General features: G+C 38.8%; 1 protein-coding gene across 1 annotated transcript in view; it reads right to left on the bottom strand.

The window, feature by feature from the left end:
• Nucleotides 1–17,734, bottom strand: part of LOC133621283 (B-cell receptor CD22) — a 49,773-nt gene that overhangs the window by 19,068 nt on the left and 12,971 nt on the right. The window contains exons 5-9 of the mRNA XM_072915545.1: nt 14,567–14,815; nt 8,952–9,206; nt 5,828–6,103; nt 1,338–1,598; nt 957–1,226 (exon numbers count right to left, since the gene is read on the bottom strand). Coding sequence (XP_072771646.1) covers nt 957–1,226; nt 1,338–1,598; nt 5,828–6,103; nt 8,952–9,206; nt 14,567–14,815 — 1,311 coding nt within the window. The remainder of the gene's footprint in view (nt 1–956; nt 1,227–1,337; nt 1,599–5,827; nt 6,104–8,951; nt 9,207–14,566; nt 14,816–17,734) is intronic.

The raw sequence follows: 17,734 nt of genomic DNA, 5'->3' as shown, positions 1-17,734 counted from the left end.
TTGCACCTTGACACCCCCTAGTGGAAGCAAGCAACGCTCACAGGCTTCAATGCTACACACATACGTTGTTCAGACAAGTCATTGAAATGTCTGCTGGCTTGGAAAACAACAATCCTTATATACGATTAGACTCCCTCAAATGGCCTTGACACTGCTTACAACAGACGAAGGCTGTTTTGAAAACCTCCCCTGAAGGACTACACAGTGATAGCCGCTCTGACATCCGTCCCTCCTTCAACAACACCTTGGAGTTGAACTTATGAGAGCCCTGTAGACTTGAAATAACACCCTCTCGTCACCTTCGAATACAGTCATGCTGCCTGAGGCTGAGCCAAACAGTGGCCACGATACAGAACAACACGCTCTGATTGGTTTGGTTTAATCTTGTGGCCAATACTACTGTATTGTTGACATACTTTTTGGTTAATTCGCCATTTTTATGCTTAATTTAGGCCAAAAAATGCTGTGAAATATCCATCCATCCATCCACTTTCTACCGCGTGTCCCTTTCGGGGTCGCGGGGGGTGCTGGATCCTATCTCAGCTGCATTCGGGCGGTTGGCGGGGTACACCCTGGACAAGTCGCCACCTCATCACAGATAGACAGACAACATTCACACTCACATTCACACACTAGGGCCAATTTTAGTGTTGCCAATCAACCTATCCCCAGGTGCATGTCTTTGGAGGTGGGAGGAAGCCGGAGTACCCGGAGGGAACCCACGCAGTCACGGGGAGAACATGCAAACTCCACACAGAAAGATCCCGAGCCCAGGATCAAACCCAGGACCTTCGTATTGTGAGGCACACGCACTAACCCCTGTTCGACCGTGTGGAATATGCTTAAAAAATACCCCAACAATTGGGATGTGGTGAAGCCGCAAAATGCGGTTTGGCACATCTGTGTTTATATTAATATAAATATCAAGGACCTTCAAATGTCAACATTAGACTCACACTTGACCATGACTTGAACTCGAGGCGAACTTCCCGTCCCAAGATCATTGGTGGCCGAGCAGTAGTACAGTCCGCTGTCAGAGGGCGTGACGGACTCTATGGTGACGGTCTCAGTCTTCGCCAAGGCTTCGACCTTCCCACCAATCTCCCTCCACCAGGTCACAGAGGTGATGGCCGGGTGGGACGTGGTTCTGCACTGTAGAGCCAATGTCAGGTTTTCCTTGACAATGCGGTCTGGTAGAGCTTTCACTGTCACATCTTTGGGAGCATCTGTGGTTGGGCAAAGAAAGGACAAGACAGGAGTGTCTCTGCTCATCCAATAAACTACATCGAAGTAACGAATGAAACAAAATGGGATTGTGTCGGATGGGGATGACTAACATCTGACTTCCAAAGTTCGCTGTGTGCTCGATTTTCCTTCGGAGTTGTTGGCCTCACACGTGTAGTCACCGGCGTGGGATGACGTCACGTTGAATTGGAAGAACAGCTTGTTGTCATGTACGCTGGGTACAGGCGACCAACGGGGCATCCTGTACAGTTTTAAGTGGGATGACGGGAAGCTTTCCACGGAGCAAACGATTGAAAGCAGCTCTCCTTCACGGACTACAGCATCCATGGACAGCGTGGGTTTGCTTGGAGGGTCTTGGATGAAATGAAGCCAGGTAATGAAAACACTCTCTGGACACATCATTAGGTACACTTGACATCCAATACTACTAGAAAATACAATTCTGGTAGGAATTGTGTGTGAATGCCCAATGCTGGAGATGAACTGAAATGCAGAAGGAATGTAATATTGTAAAAATATGTTTGAATGCGTAGTAGGAATGGTTTGAATATTGAAGAGTGCTTGTTTAAATGCGAGTGGAATGTACAAGGAAAGGTGGAAACAGTTTTGATGTGAAATGGTTTGAATGTACAAAACCCAAAACCAGTGAAGTTGGCATGTTGTGTAAATTGTAAATAAAAACTGAATACAATGATTTGCAAATCCTTTTCAACCTATAGACAAGATACTTAACGTTCGAATTGGAAAACGTTGTTATTTTTTTGCAAATATTAGCTCATTTGGAATTTGATGCCTGCAACATGTTTCAAAAAAGCTGGCACGAGTGGGGGAAAAAAGACTGAGAAAGTTGAGGAATGCTCATCAAACACAGGTGGGCGCCATGATTGGGTATAAAAGCAGCTTCCATTAAATGCTCAGTCATTCACAAACCAGGATGGGGCGAGAGTCACCACTTTGTGAACAAATGCGTGAGCAAATTGTCGAACAGTTTAAGAACAACATTTCTCAACGAGCTACTGCAAGGAATTTAGGGATTTCACCATCTAAGGTCTGTATTATCATCAAAAGGTTCAGAGAATCTGGAGAAATCACTGCACGTAACATTGAATGCCCATGACCTTGGATCCCTCAGGCGGTACTGCATCAAAAACCGCCATCAGTGTGTATAGGATAACACTACTTGGGCTCAGGAAAACTTCATAAAACCACTGTCAGTAACTACAGTTCGTCACTACATCTGTAAGTGCAAGTTAAAACTCTACTATGCAAAGCGAAAGCCATTTATCAACAACACCCAGAAACGCAGCTGACTTCGCTGGGCCCGAGCTCATCTAATAAGGACTTATGCTAAGTAGAAAAGTGATCTGTGGTCTGATGAGTCCACATTTCAAATAGTTTTTGGAAACTGTGGGCGTTGTGTCCTCCGGAAGAAACAGGAAAAAAAACCATCCGGATTGTTATAGGCGCAAAGTTCAAAAGCCAGCATCTGTGATGGTATGGGGGTGTATTAGTGCCCAAAGCATGGGTAACGTACACATCTGTGAAGGCACTATTAATGCTGAAAGGTACATACAGGTTTTGGAGCAACATATGTTGCCATCCAAGCAACGTTATCATGGACGCCCCTGCTTATTTCAGCAAGACAATGCCAAACCACGTGTTACAACAGCGTGGCTTCATAGTAAAAGAGTGCGGGTACTAGACTGGCCTGCCATTGAAAATGTGTGGTGCATTATGAAGCCTAAAATACGACAACTGAGACCCCAGACTGTTGAACAACTTAAGCTGTACATCAAGCAAGAATGGGAAATAATTCCACATGAAAAGCTTAAAAAATGTCTCTCCTCAGTTCCCAAACACAGTGGTAAAAATGCCCCTTTGACAACTTTTCTGCAATGTGTTGCTGCCATTAAATTCTAAGTTAATGATTATTTGCAACAACAAAAATAATAAGTTTCTCAGTCCAAATATTAGTTATCTTGTCTTTGCAGTTTATTTAATTGAATATAAGTTGAAAAGGATTTGCAAATCATTGTATTCTGTTTTTATTTACGAATTACACAAAGTGCCAACTTCACTGGTTTTGGGTTTTGTACTATACATAGCATGTCGATGAATGTTCTCATTCATCCAGGTCATTGTAATCTCAGGGCATTCAATCAATCGCAACTGGACTGTTTGGTTTCTCTTAGAGGACGTTTCGGCTCTCATCCGAGTAGGCTTCATCAGTTCATGCTCATAGACTTAGATTGTTTAGAGCTGGTTTCGCGGCTGGTGCCAAAACCCAAAATATTTATACTCCAAAAACCAGGAGTGTGTGCCTGGGCAAAGATGGTTTCCCCCAATTGTAGTGAGAAAAACAGCTGTTTTGATGCAAACGAGCAACCCTACTGTCAAAGCCAACGACCTTCTGTGACCAGAATGTTTCTAACTCCTGTTATTTGTTGGAGGCTAAATCACAGAGTCTTTTAGGAATGGTTGAAAGGACAGTGTTTTATGTGGGTGACAGGTGGTGTTGCAGACCACCTCCTCTGTTCAGGGATGTGTTTTCAACCTTGACACCAACACCAGAGCCGCTAGACTACAGGTAAAAGCCAGTAAATTAGAATATTTTGAAAAACTTGATTTATTTCAGTAATTGCATTCAAAAGGTGTAACTTGTACATTATATTTATTCATTGCACACAGACTGATGCATTCAAATGTTTATTTCATTTAATTTTGATGATTTGAAGTGGCAACAAATGAAAATCCAAAATTCCGTGTGTCACAAAATTAGAATATTACTTAAGGCTAATACAAAAAAGGGATTTTTAGAAATGTTGGCCAACTGAAAAGTATGAAAATGAAAAATATGAGCATGTACAATACTCAATACTTGGTTGGAGCTCCTTTTGCCTCAATTACTGCGTTAATGCGGCGTGGCATGGAGTCGATGAATTTCTGGCACTGCTCAGGTGTTATGAGAGCCCAGGTTGCCCTGATAGTGGCCTTCAACTCTTCTGCGTTTTTGGGTCTGGCATTCTGCATCTTCCTTTTCACAATACCCCACAGATTTTCTATGGGGCTAAGGTCAGGGGAGTTGGCGGGCCAATTTAGAACAGAAATACCATGGTCCGTAAACCAGGCACGGGTAGATTTTGCGCTGTGTGCAGGCGCCAAGTCCTGTTGGAACTTGAAATCTCCATCTCCATAGAGCAGGTCAGCAGCAGGAAGCATGAAGTGCTCTAAAACTTGCTGGTAGACGGCTGCGTTGACCCTGGATCTCAGGAAACAGAGTGGACCGACACCAGCTGGACTGCTGCTGAGTGGTCCAAAGTCATGTTTTCTGACGAAAGCAAATTTTGCATTTCCTTTGGAAATCGAGGTCCCAGAGTCTGGAGGAAGACAGGAGAGGCACAGGATCCACGTTGCCTGAAGTCTAGTGTAAAGTTTCCACCATCAGTGATGGTTTGGGGTGCCATGTCATCTGCTGGTGTCGGTCCACTCTGTTTCCTGAGATCCAGGGTCAACGCAGCCGTCTACCAGCAAGTTTTAGAGCACTTCATGCTTCCTGCTGCTGACCTGCTCTATGGAGATGGAGATTTCAAGTTCCAACAGGACTTGGCGCCTGCACACAGCGCAAAATCTACCCGTGCCTGGTTTATGGACCATGGTATTTCTGTTCTAAATTGGCCCGCCAACTCCCCTGACCTTAGCCCCATAGAACATCTGTGGGGTATTGTGAAAAGGAAGATGCAGAATGCCAGACCCAAAAACGCAGAAGAGTTGAAGGCCACTATCAGAGCAACCTGGGCTCTCATAACACCTGAGCAGTGCCAGAAACTCATCGACTCCATGCCACGCCGCATTAACGCAGTAATTGAGGCAAAAGGAGCTCCAACCAAGTATTGAGTATTGTACATGCTCATATTTTTCATTTTCATACTTTTCAGTTGGCCAACATTTCTAAAAATCCCTTTTTTGTATTAGCCTTAAGTAATATTCTAATTTTGTGACACACGGAATTTTGGATTTTCATTTGTTGCCACTTCAAATCATCAAAATTAAATGAAATAAACATTTGAATGCATCAGTCTGTGTGCAATGAATAAATATAATGTACAAGTTACACCTTTTGAATGCAATTACTGAAATAAATCAAGTTTTTCAAAATATTCTAATTTACTGGCTTTTACCTGTATATCTGACCTATCTAAGTCTATGAGCACGAACTGATGAAGCCTACTCGGATGAGAGGCGAAACGTCTTCTAAGACAAACCAAATAGTCCAGTTGCGATCGATTAAATGCCCTGAGATTACTATACATATCATCACCTTCTGTTTATTCCTCTTAAAAAACAACAACACCATAGATTCGACTGATGGTCGACTAAGGACAAAATCCAACAAATCAGATTTGACTATGACAATCCTAGGTAGGTTACAGATACAATTAGTTAAATATAGCTGCAGTGCAGTTTGTAGGCAACTTGATTAGAACAATAAAGATATGATTAATGATGAATATAAAGTTAGATGTAAGTGGTAATTCTTCATTCAGCAGTGAGAGTATAAAATAGATATCGAGAAGTTACCCACATAGAACTTGGATGCACAAAGGTTCGCTGTTCTCTCCGGTGCTGATGGTGTTGGTGGCCTTGCAGGTGTAACAAGCCGCATCCCGACTCTGCACACTACTCAGCTTCAGGCTGTATCCAGTGGGCATCAAAGGCACGTGTTGACTTTGCTTATGCAGCGACCAGGAGTACTTTGTCGCCGCAGGGTTCGCGTCTGTTTGGCATTGCAACGTCAGGTGTGTGCCGATTTTGACACGGGTAGAAGCAGAATTGGAAACGGTGGTCTTCCTCGGACGGTCTGAAAGAGGATAGCTCCGTTAATGCTTTTGTACTATCTGTTTTGTTGCACAATAACATGGTTTTCCAGATTGTCGGAAATTATATTTCTTTTGGAGCAAGCAGACAGCCATTCCAGTAAACTGTGGTCCATAATTATGGGCAGGTCAAAGTATGTAGCTTATATTACACAAAATGAAGGCTTAGTAAATATGTTTACAGTATGCCAAATGACAACCAGATCCCTGTGAGTGGATGTGAATGGTGTCCCTCCAGGACCTGTTCTCCTCCAGGACCAGGAGGCGTGTGGGTCGGATCACAGCTGACTCTTCTCACCTTGGACACAAACTATTCTCCCTTCTACCTTCAGGCAGGAGACTACGGTCCATCCAGACCCACACCTCCTGCCACCTGAACAGTTTTTTCCCCTCAGCCATCAGGCACATGAACAATAACAAGATCTGATAGCTCAGTTACAGCTCATTTTATTACCTATTCTGTGTTACGTGTTTTATGTTGCACCAAGAAAAGTTCCTACTTTGTGACCCCATTCTCAAACAATGCCAATAAAAACAATTCTGATTCTGATTCTGATGTGAACGTTTAGTTTTGGCCTGAGCCAGACGCTTTGGGAACGCTCACATACACAAACATGTCAACTTCTGTACCACAAACTTAACAACCTGAGATTACATCATTTCGGTCTATAAGAGCTGGTCGTCTGGCTACTCCGGCGGGAGAGAGAGAGAGAGGTTCAATTTGGCACACCCACACCACCCTTCTGCCAGGGAGAAGGTGGGAAGACCAGCGTTACACTACACTTTTCTTAAGATGACATCATGTCATTTGTTTTGGTGATCAGACTCCCCAAAAAAGTAAAATTCAAACAAACCCTGTTCAATGTAAGATTGAAATGTTTGATCTAAGAGAGTCCAAATTACGGCCCTTGGGCTAAGTGCGACCCACCGACATCTTCACATTTGCCCTAGAGATTTACCCACCGGGGGATTGCATTCATTTTAAATAGTCTACCCATTTGGGTGGTGTTGTTATGTCGCTGAGTATTTCAGTTTAGTTATGCTCCCAGAGCCCGCATGCGCAGCATTTGGTTATATGACCCAATGCAAACAACCTTCCCCAGTCATGGTGCCAAAAAAAAAGATCCAACCAACACAAAATGTAAACACGCATGGTCACACATAACACAAACTGTTCACTGCACTTTGTGGATAATATAAACAACGTCCACGCGCCATGAAAAAATGAAACCAGCGTTCCACTACACTTTCCTTAAGATCAGAGGTGGGTAGTAACGCGCTACATTTACTCCGTTACATCTACTTGAGTAACTTTTGGGATAAATTGTACTTCTAAGAGTAGTTTTAATGCAACTTACTTTTACTTTTACTTGAGTATATTTATAGAGAAGAAACGCTACTTTTACTCCGCTACTTTTATCTACATTCAGCTCGCTACTAATTTTTATCGATCTGTTAATGCACGCTTTGTTTGTTTTGGTCTGTCAGACAGACCTTCAAAGTGCCTGCGTTACTGGTGACGTTTCACTCCGTTCCACCAATAAAATGCAGTCACTAGTGACGTTTGACTCCGTTCCACCAATCAGATGCAGTCACTGGTGACGTTGGACCAATCAAACAGAGCCAGGCGGTCACATGACCTGACTTAAACAAGTTGAAAAACTTATTGGGGTGTTACCATTTAGTGGTCAATTGTACAGAATATGTACTGTACTGTGCAATCTACTAATACAAGTTTCAATCAATCAATCAAAAGTGTGAAGGAAAAAAGACACTTTTTTATTTCAAACGTACATCCCGTCACAAGCCTAAAGACTGACTGCACGTTCCTGTCTTCACAATAAAAGTGCTGCTCCATCGCGTCTGCGCTTTCAAAATAAGAGTCTCCAAAAGCCAGCGCAAACAAGCTAGCAAGCTACGGAATTTGCCGCCAATGTATTTCTTGTAAAGTGTGTGAAAACGAATATGGAAGCTGGACAAATAAGATACCAAAAACCAACCACTTTCATGTGGTATTAGACAGAAAGGAGGAACTTTTTTTCTCCTGCATTTGAAAACGTGGACGTTAAGCACTGCTGTCTGATTACAATCAATGCAAATCATCAGAATCAGGTAATACACCAACTTATATTCTTGTCAACATGAAAGAAAGGAATCTATATGTGTTAAACATGCATGTATATTCATTAAAACACCTTTAACATGTAAACAAAAACGGCAAAATAAATAAATATAAATGATATACTGTATATATCAATGTATGTGTATATATGTATATATATATATATATATATATATATATATATATATATATATATATATATATATATATATATATATATATATATATATATATACAGTATATATATATATATATATATATATATATATATATATATATATATATATATGATATGTGTGTGTATGTTACTCATCAGTCACTCAGTACTTGAGTAGTTTTTTCACAACATACTTTTTACTTTTACTCAAGTAAATATTTGGGTGACTACTCATTACTTTTACTTGAGTAATAAATCTCTAAAGTAACAGTACTCTTACTTGAGTACAATTTCTGGCTACTCTACCCACCTCTGCTTAAGATGACATTATGTCCGCCTCTGCGGCTGCTCTGGGGGCCATAACATTGTGACGGTGAACGTGATTACCTCAAAAATGTAATCACTTGTTCCTTTTCTCATCCCCCCCCCTTACCCTTTTGAGCTATATTGCTAACTAACTGACAGACAAACATACACCATCAAATAAATAACCCCCTGGCAGAGGTAATAATCTTTGTAAGGTATGATCAGTGTGACCGGCACGCTCACTTACATTGAACTTGAAATCGATGCGACGCTGACGTCCCCGTCCCCACGTTGTTTTGGGCCTTGCACGCATACAAGCCTGCATGCTCAGGTTGCACCGACTCCACCACGTACGTCAACCCCCAGAAAACATGATTACCGTCTTTGGACCAACTGTAGCTTTGGGGGGACGGATTGCTTCTTGTCACGATACATTTCAGCTCCATTTTATCACCCTGCCTGAATGTAGTCGGGGCCGGATGGATCTCAACTGTCGGGGCATCTGAAAAACCCAAATGGAGAATGTCTCATTATCAAAACACATTTACATGGTGAATTTAATTGGTATCTTATGTTTACATCAAATACCGTATGTATTTGTACTGATTGACAGATGTTTATGTTATGTTTGTATGTGAATGGACGAACGGATGTTTACATTACATACAGTATGTATTTGAACTGATTGACAGATGTTAGATGTGTTTGTATATGAATAAAACATTACATACTGTATTTATTTGAAGTGACTGATAGATGGTTGCTATGTTTGTATGTGAATGGACAGACAGATATTTACATTACATACTGTAGGTATTTGAATTGATTGATAGATGGTTGCTGTGTTTGTATGTGAATGGACGGACAGATAATTATGTGTATGTATTAATAGACAGGCAGATGTATGCATAATGTCCATCCATCCATCCATTTTCTACTGCTTGTCCCTTTCGGGATCGCGGCGTTTGCATAATATATGTAGTAAATGGACAGACATTATGTGCATACAGTACATGAATAGACAGATGTTTGCATGATGTGTGTATGAATGAACAGACATGTGTTTTGATGAATATGAAGGTAGATGTTTACATGGTGTGTGTATGTGAATTGACAGACTTTATCCGCATATATTAATGGACAGGCAGATGTTTACATGTGTGTATGTGAATGGACAGACATTATGTGCATATATTAATAGACAGGCAGATGTTTAAAAAATGAGTGTATGTGAATGGACAGACATTATGTGCATACAATACATGAATGGACAGTCAGATGTTTGCATGATGTGTGTATGTGAATGGACAGACATTATGTGCATATATTAATAGACAGGCAGATGTTTAAAAAATTAGTGTATGTGAATGGACCGACATTATGAGCATTTATTAATGGACAGGCAGATGTTTAAAAAATGAGTGTATGTGAATGGACAGACATTATGTGCTTATATTAATAGGCAGGCAGATGTTTAAAAAATGAGTGTATGTGAATGGACAGACATTATGTGCATATATTAATAGACAAGCAGATGTTTAAAAAATTAGTGTATGTGAATGGACCGACATTGTGAGCATTTATTAATGGACAGGCAGATGTTTAAAAAATGAGTGTGTGTGAATGGACAGACATTATGTGCTTATATTAATAGGCAGGCAGATGTTTAAAAAATGAGTGTATGTGAATGGACAGACATTATGTGCATACAGTACATGAATAGACAGTCAGATGTTTGCATGATATGTGTATGTGAATGAACGGACATGTGTTTTGATGAATATGAAGGTAGATGTTTACATGGTGTGTGTTTGTGAATTGACAGACTTTATCTGCATATATTAATGGACATGCAGATGTTTACATGATGTGTCTATGTGAATGGACAGACATTATGTGCATATATTAATAGACAGGCAGATGTTTGCATGATGTGTGTATGTGAATGGACAGACATTATGTGCTTATATTAATAGACAGGCAGATGTTTAAAAAATTAGTGTATGTGAATGGACCGACATTATGAGCATTTATTAATGGACAGGCAGATGTTTAAAAAATGAGTGTGTGTGAATGGACAGACATTATGTGCTTATATTAATAGGCAGGCAGATGTTTAAAAAATGAGTGTATGTGAATGGACAGACATTATGTGCATACAGTACATGAATAGACAGTCAGATGTTTGCATGATATGTGTATGTGAATGAACGGACATGTGTTTTGATGAATATGAAGGTAGATGTTTACATGGTGTGTGTATGTGAATTGACAGACTTTATCTGCATATATTAATGGACAGGCAGATGTTTACATGATGTGTGTATGTGAATGGACAGACATTATGTGCATATATTAATAGACAGGCAGATGTTTGCATGGTGTGTGTATGTGAATGGACAGACATTATGTGCATATATTAATAGACAGGCAGATGTTTAAAAAATTAGTGTATGTGAATGGACCGACATTATGAGCATTTGTTAATGGACAGGCAGATGTTTAAAAAATGAGTGTGTGTGAATGGACAGACATTATGTGCTTATATTAATAGGCAGGCAGATGTTTAAAAAATGAGTGAATGTGAACGGACAGACATTATGTGCATACAGTACATGAATAGACAGTCAGATGTTTGCATGATGTGTGTATGTGAATGAACAGACATGTGTTTTGATGAATATGAAGGTAGATGTTTACATGGTGTGTGTTTGTGAATTGACAGACTTTATCTGCATATATTAATGGACAGGCAGATGTTTACATGATGTGTCTATGTGAATGGACAGACATTATGTGCATATATTAATAGACAGGCAGATGTTTGCATGATGTGTGTATGTGAATGGACAGACATTATGTGCATATATTAATAGACAGGCAGATGTTTAAAAAATGAGTGTATGTGAATGGACAGACATTATGTGCATATATTAATAGACAAGCAGATGTTTAAAAAATGAGTGTATGTGAATGGACAGACATTATGTGCATACAGTACATGAATAGACAGTCAGATGTTTGCATGATATGTGTATGTGAATGAACAGACATGTGTTTTGATGAATATGAAAGTAGATGTTTACATGCTGTGTGTATGTGAATTGACAGACTTTATCCGCATATATTAATGGACAGGCAGATGTTTACATGATGTGTGTATGTGAATGGACAGACATTATGTGCATATATTAATAGACAGGCAGATGTTTGCATGATGTGTGTATGTGAATGGACAGACATTATGTGCATATATTAATAGACAAGCAGATGTTTAAAAAATTAGTGTATGTGAATGGACCGACATTGTGAGCATTTATTAATGGACAGGCAGATGTTTAAAAAATGAGTGTGTGTGAATGGACAGACATTATGTGCTTATATTAATAGGCAGGCAGATGTTTAAAAAATGAGTGTATGTGAATGGACAGACATTATGTGCATACAGTACATGAATAGACAGTCAGATGTTTGCATGATATGTGTATGTGAATGAACGGACATGTGTTTTGATGAATATGAAGGTAGATGTTTACATGGTGTGTGTTTGTGAATTGACAGACTTTATCTGCATATATTAATGGACATGCAGATGTTTACATGATGTGTCTATGTGAATGGACAGACATTATGTGCATATATTAATAGACAGGCAGATGTTTGCATGATGTGTGTATGTGAATGGACAGACATTATGTGCTTATATTAATAGACAGGCAGATGTTTAAAAAATTAGTGTATGTGAATGGACCGACATTATGAGCATTTATTAATGGACAGGCAGATGTTTAAAAAATGAGTGTGTGTGAATGGACAGACATTATGTGCTTATATTAATAGGCAGGCAGATGTTTAAAAAATGAGTGTATGTGAATGGACAGACATTATGTGCATACAGTACATGAATAGACAGTCAGATGTTTGCATGATATGTGTATGTGAATGAACGGACATGTGTTTTGATGAATATGAAGGTAGATGTTTACATGGTGTGTGTATGTGAATTGACAGACTTTATCTGCATATATTAATGGACAGGCAGATGTTTACATGATGTGTGTATGTGAATGGACAGACATTATGTGCATATATTAATAGACAGGCAGATGTTTGCATGGTGTGTGTATGTGAATGGACAGACATTATGTGCATATATTAATAGACAGGCAGATGTTTAAAAAATTAGTGTATGTGAATGGACCGACATTATGAGCATTTGTTAATGGACAGGCAGATGTTTAAAAAATGAGTGTGTGTGAATGGACAGACATTATGTGCTTATATTAATAGGCAGGCAGATGTTTAAAAAATGAGTGAATGTGAACGGACAGACATTATGTGCATACAGTACATGAATAGACAGTCAGATGTTTGCATGATGTGTGTATGTGAATGAACAGACATGTGTTTTGATGAATATGAAGGTAGATGTTTACATGGTGTGTGTTTGTGAATTGACAGACTTTATCTGCATATATTAATGGACAGGCAGATGTTTACATGATGTGTCTATGTGAATGGACAGACATTATGTGCATATATTAATAGACAGGCAGATGTTTGCATGATGTGTGTATGTGAATGGACAGACATTATGTGCATATATTAATAGACAGGCAGATGTTTAAAAAATGAGTGTATGTGAATGGACAGACATTATGTGCATATATTAATAGACAAGCAGATGTTTAAAAAATGAGTGTATGTGAATGGACAGACATTATGTGCATACAGTACATGAATAGACAGTCAGATGTTTGCATGATATGTGTATGTGAATGAACAGACATGTGTTTTGATGAATATGAAAGTAGATGTTTACATGCTGTGTGTATGTGAATTGACAGACTTTATCCGCATATATTAATGGACAGACAGATGTTTACATGATGTGTGTATGTGAATGGACAGACATTATGTGCATATATTAATAGACAGGCAGATGTTTGCATGATGTGTGTATGTGAATGGACAGACATTATGTGCATATATTAATAGACAGGCAGATGTTTAAAAAATTAGTGTATGTGAATGGACCGACATTCTGAGCATTTATTAATGGACAGGCAGATGTTTAAAAAATGAGTGTGTGTGAATGGACAGACATTATGTGCTTATATTAATAGGCAGGCAGATGTTTAAAAAATGAGTGAATGTGAACGGACAGACATTATGTGCATACAGTACATGAATAGACAGATGTTTGCATGATGTGTGTATGTGAATGAACAGACATGTGTTTTGATAAATATGAAGGTAGATGTTTACATGGTGTGTGTTTGTGAATTGACAGACTTTATCTGCATATATTAATGGACAGGCAGATGTTTACATGATGTGTGTATGTGAATGGACAGACATTATGTGCATATATTAATAGACAGGCAGATGTTTAAAAAATGAGTGTATGTTAATGGACAGACATTATGTGCATATATTAATAGACAAGCAGATGTTTAAAAAATGAGTGTATGTGAATGGACAGACATTATGTGCATACAGTACATGGATAGACAGTCAGATGTTTGCATGATATGTGTATGTGAATGAACAGACATGTGTTTTGATGAATATGAAAGTAGATGTTTACATGGTGTGTGTATGTGAATTGACAGACTTTATCCGCATATATTAATGGACAGGCAGATGTTTACATGATGTGTGTATGTGAATGGACAGACATTATGTGCATATATTAATAGACAGGCAGACTTTTAAAAAATGAGTGTATGGGAATGGACAGACATTATGTGCATACATTAATAGACAGGCAGATGTTTACAAGATGTGTGTGTGAATGGACAGACAGTTGCGCAAGGCACCATGAAGAAACGAGGCAACATATCAAAGATCTTTTCTCACATTGAACATCAATGGTGATGCTTGAAGATTTAGTTCCGTGCACGTTTTTCGCCTCGCACGTGTACTTCCCGCTCTTTTCGGCAGTGATGGAACTGATGGTCCACCATGGTTCCTCGGACAGGGCTTGTAGATTTCTAGACCATGTAATGGTGGGGTTGGGCTTTCCGTCTCTGGTGCAGCTGAGAGTGACGTTGTCTCCTTCTTTGACAAAGGACTTGGACACATTGGCTTTGGGGCTTCTCGGGGCATCTAAATAGCAAGCAAAAATATATATAAAGTTTATATTCATTTTTCATGTCAATATCCCTTTTGTCCAAATTTGGAGGAGAACATATGAAAGGTTATTCATTTGTTTTGGTGATCAAACTCACCAAAAAGTAACATTGAAACAAACCTTGTTCAATGTAAGATTGAAATGATTGATCTAAGGGAGTCCAAATTATGGCCTTTGGGCTAAGTGCGACCCACCGACATCTTCAAATTTGCCCTAGAGATTTACCCACCGAGAGATTGCATTCATTTTAAATAGTCTACCCATTTGGGTGGTGTTATGTCGCTGAGTAATTCAGTTTAGTTATGCTCCCAGAGCCCGCATGCACAGCATTTAGTTATATGACCCAATGCAAACAACCTTCCCCAGTCATGCTGCCAAAAAAAAAAAGATCCAACCAACACAAAATGTAAACACACATAGTCACACATAACACAAACTGTTCACTGAACTTTGTGGATATTATAAACAATGTCCACACGCCATGAAAAAAATTAAAATTACACCCATTTGAATCCACTACAAACCTTGATGGGAAAAATGCTAAACTCTCTCCACACTTATCCATATTTGGCGCATTTTAGTTTGATATTTCTGATTGATTATAAAACTTTAAGAAGGTCGTCACGGAAGTAAACAAGGTAGGAGTCGAACTATCACATACTCTTGATATCCATTTATATTATTAATTATATATCCATTACACATACATATACAAACAAATATATATATATATATAGACAGACATTATGTGCATTTATGAATAGAAAGGCATATAATAACATGGTGTTTATATATATATATATATATATATATATATATATATATATATATATATATATATATATATATATATATATATATATATATATATATATATATATATATATATATATATATATGCGCCTTTCTATTTATAAATATACATATGTATATATATACACACATATGTATATTTATATGGTTACTCTATATGCAGTTGGTTTTCGGCTCTTGACCAAATTTTTTAGCCCAATGCGGCCCCCAAAGTCAAAAAGTTTGGACATAGCAGCGCATATCCAACTTCCGGCAACAAACGCAAGTGTGTTGTAATCATGGCAGACTTGGTAATAGAAGACGAAAACAACTATATTTGGACAAATCAGGGTTCACGATATTATCTTTTTGAGGCTGAATATACAGAGGATGAACTACTGCAGCTATAAGCGAGCACAAATAGGGGGTGAAACGTTGGAGCAGACTGAAGCCCAGAGAGTGAGGCCGACATGACTTCGTCACGGTGTAAATGTGCAACTTGGAGTCAAGCTATGCCGACATAAATGAACGGGAAAAAAACGTCCCCGGCCAGCTGGACCAAACAAATGACTGTCTATCTAATGAGTCACTGCAATATTTATCATGATATACGCAACATGCCATGCTTGTAGTTACAACTACATACATGGAGCGCGCTGTGTACAAACAGAACATGAAATGTGGGCTAGTACTTTGCAGATACTGCAATATGATTGTTCATGTTTTTCAGTCAGTAGCCTACAGATTGCTGTCCTATCGCATTGTGTTGTGCGTTACAAACTCAAAAGTTACCTCTTGCTGTAGCTAGCTAATGGCTAATTCTTGTATTACTACGCTGCAAAAGGAGTTCCTCAGTGTTTATGGACGTAAATGAAGTATTGTTTTTGTCTGTTTTTGAATGCATTTTTAAAGTGATTTAGAGGTAGAATCAATTACTCACGTTAGCTGCATTGCTAGCCACCTAGATTGAGCCGATTATTACAAATTAGAATGAAGAAAAAAAAACTTTTGCCTTCTTCTCTGTCATAATGACTGAAGGGGAACTGCACGTTTTGGGGGAATTTTGCCTATCGTTCACAATCATTATGTGAGATATGACGGGTGTATTTTTTTCAATGCATTCTAAATATTAAATAGACAGGATCAAAAGTCCGCTTACAATGGAGCCTAAGAGAGCCCATAAAAAAAAAACATCCAAATACCTCCATTAAGGTATTATATACATTAAATGTAATGTAGTTCGGGGCACTTTTATAATATAATTTAATATTTATGTATTTTGATCATTTTAAGCATACGCGGCGCATTAATTTCAAAATCGCATCACGTTTGCTATTTTTTTTTTCTTCATCACTGATTATTACTCACTGCAGACTTCATGAGAGCCAACAAACATTATAAAACATCACTTACTGTACGATTTCTGCTGTCATTAGGATGCCGACTGCTAGGATGTTCATATATTCCCATTTAGATGGGTGGAACCAAATGTCTTATTGTGTCGTTATCGTCATTTCCGGGTTTAAATTGGCTGTTAAAGTGTGCGGACTTGTCGGAATACGTTCTCATCCTTCTACTATCCAGGTGAGAGGCATGGTTTATGATCGAGAATAAAGATTGACGAGCAAGGGTTAGGGTTAGCTGATCAGTCGATCATGTCAACTTTGGCGCCACTTTAAATAGTTTGTCTGCGTTAGAGCTTATAACAATATAACTCATACTTGGTTAAAATTCAGGTCACAAACTGTAAATGGAGTATTGTTTGTTCTTTTTAGATGGTTATTTATCGGGTTTTATGGGCGGAATAGAGGATCTCCCATTGGCTCCGCTGTAAGCAGTTTTATTTACGTTTATTTAGGAGTTATAATGCATTTTATTTATGGCCTGTCTTTCATAATCTTATCGTTCACTTGAAAGAGCCGTTTGAAAGACTCAAGTCGTTAGCGACCGACATATCTAACACAGAGTGAGACCTCTTGTACCCATTTTGAAAGCCGGAGAAAAATAAATTAAATTAACACACAGACATAGCAATTTATCAAGTTAATGTTCAACCATTGCTCAATGAATTGACTTATTGACTATTGGCCCGGCCCTACAAT

The sequence above is a fragment of the Nerophis lumbriciformis genome, linkage group LG21 (genome assembly GCF_033978685.3).
Source record: "Nerophis lumbriciformis linkage group LG21, RoL_Nlum_v2.1, whole genome shotgun sequence".
Taxonomy (NCBI): Eukaryota; Metazoa; Chordata; class Actinopteri; order Syngnathiformes; family Syngnathidae; genus Nerophis; species Nerophis lumbriciformis.
This window is presented reverse-complemented; position numbering and strand designations above follow the sequence as displayed.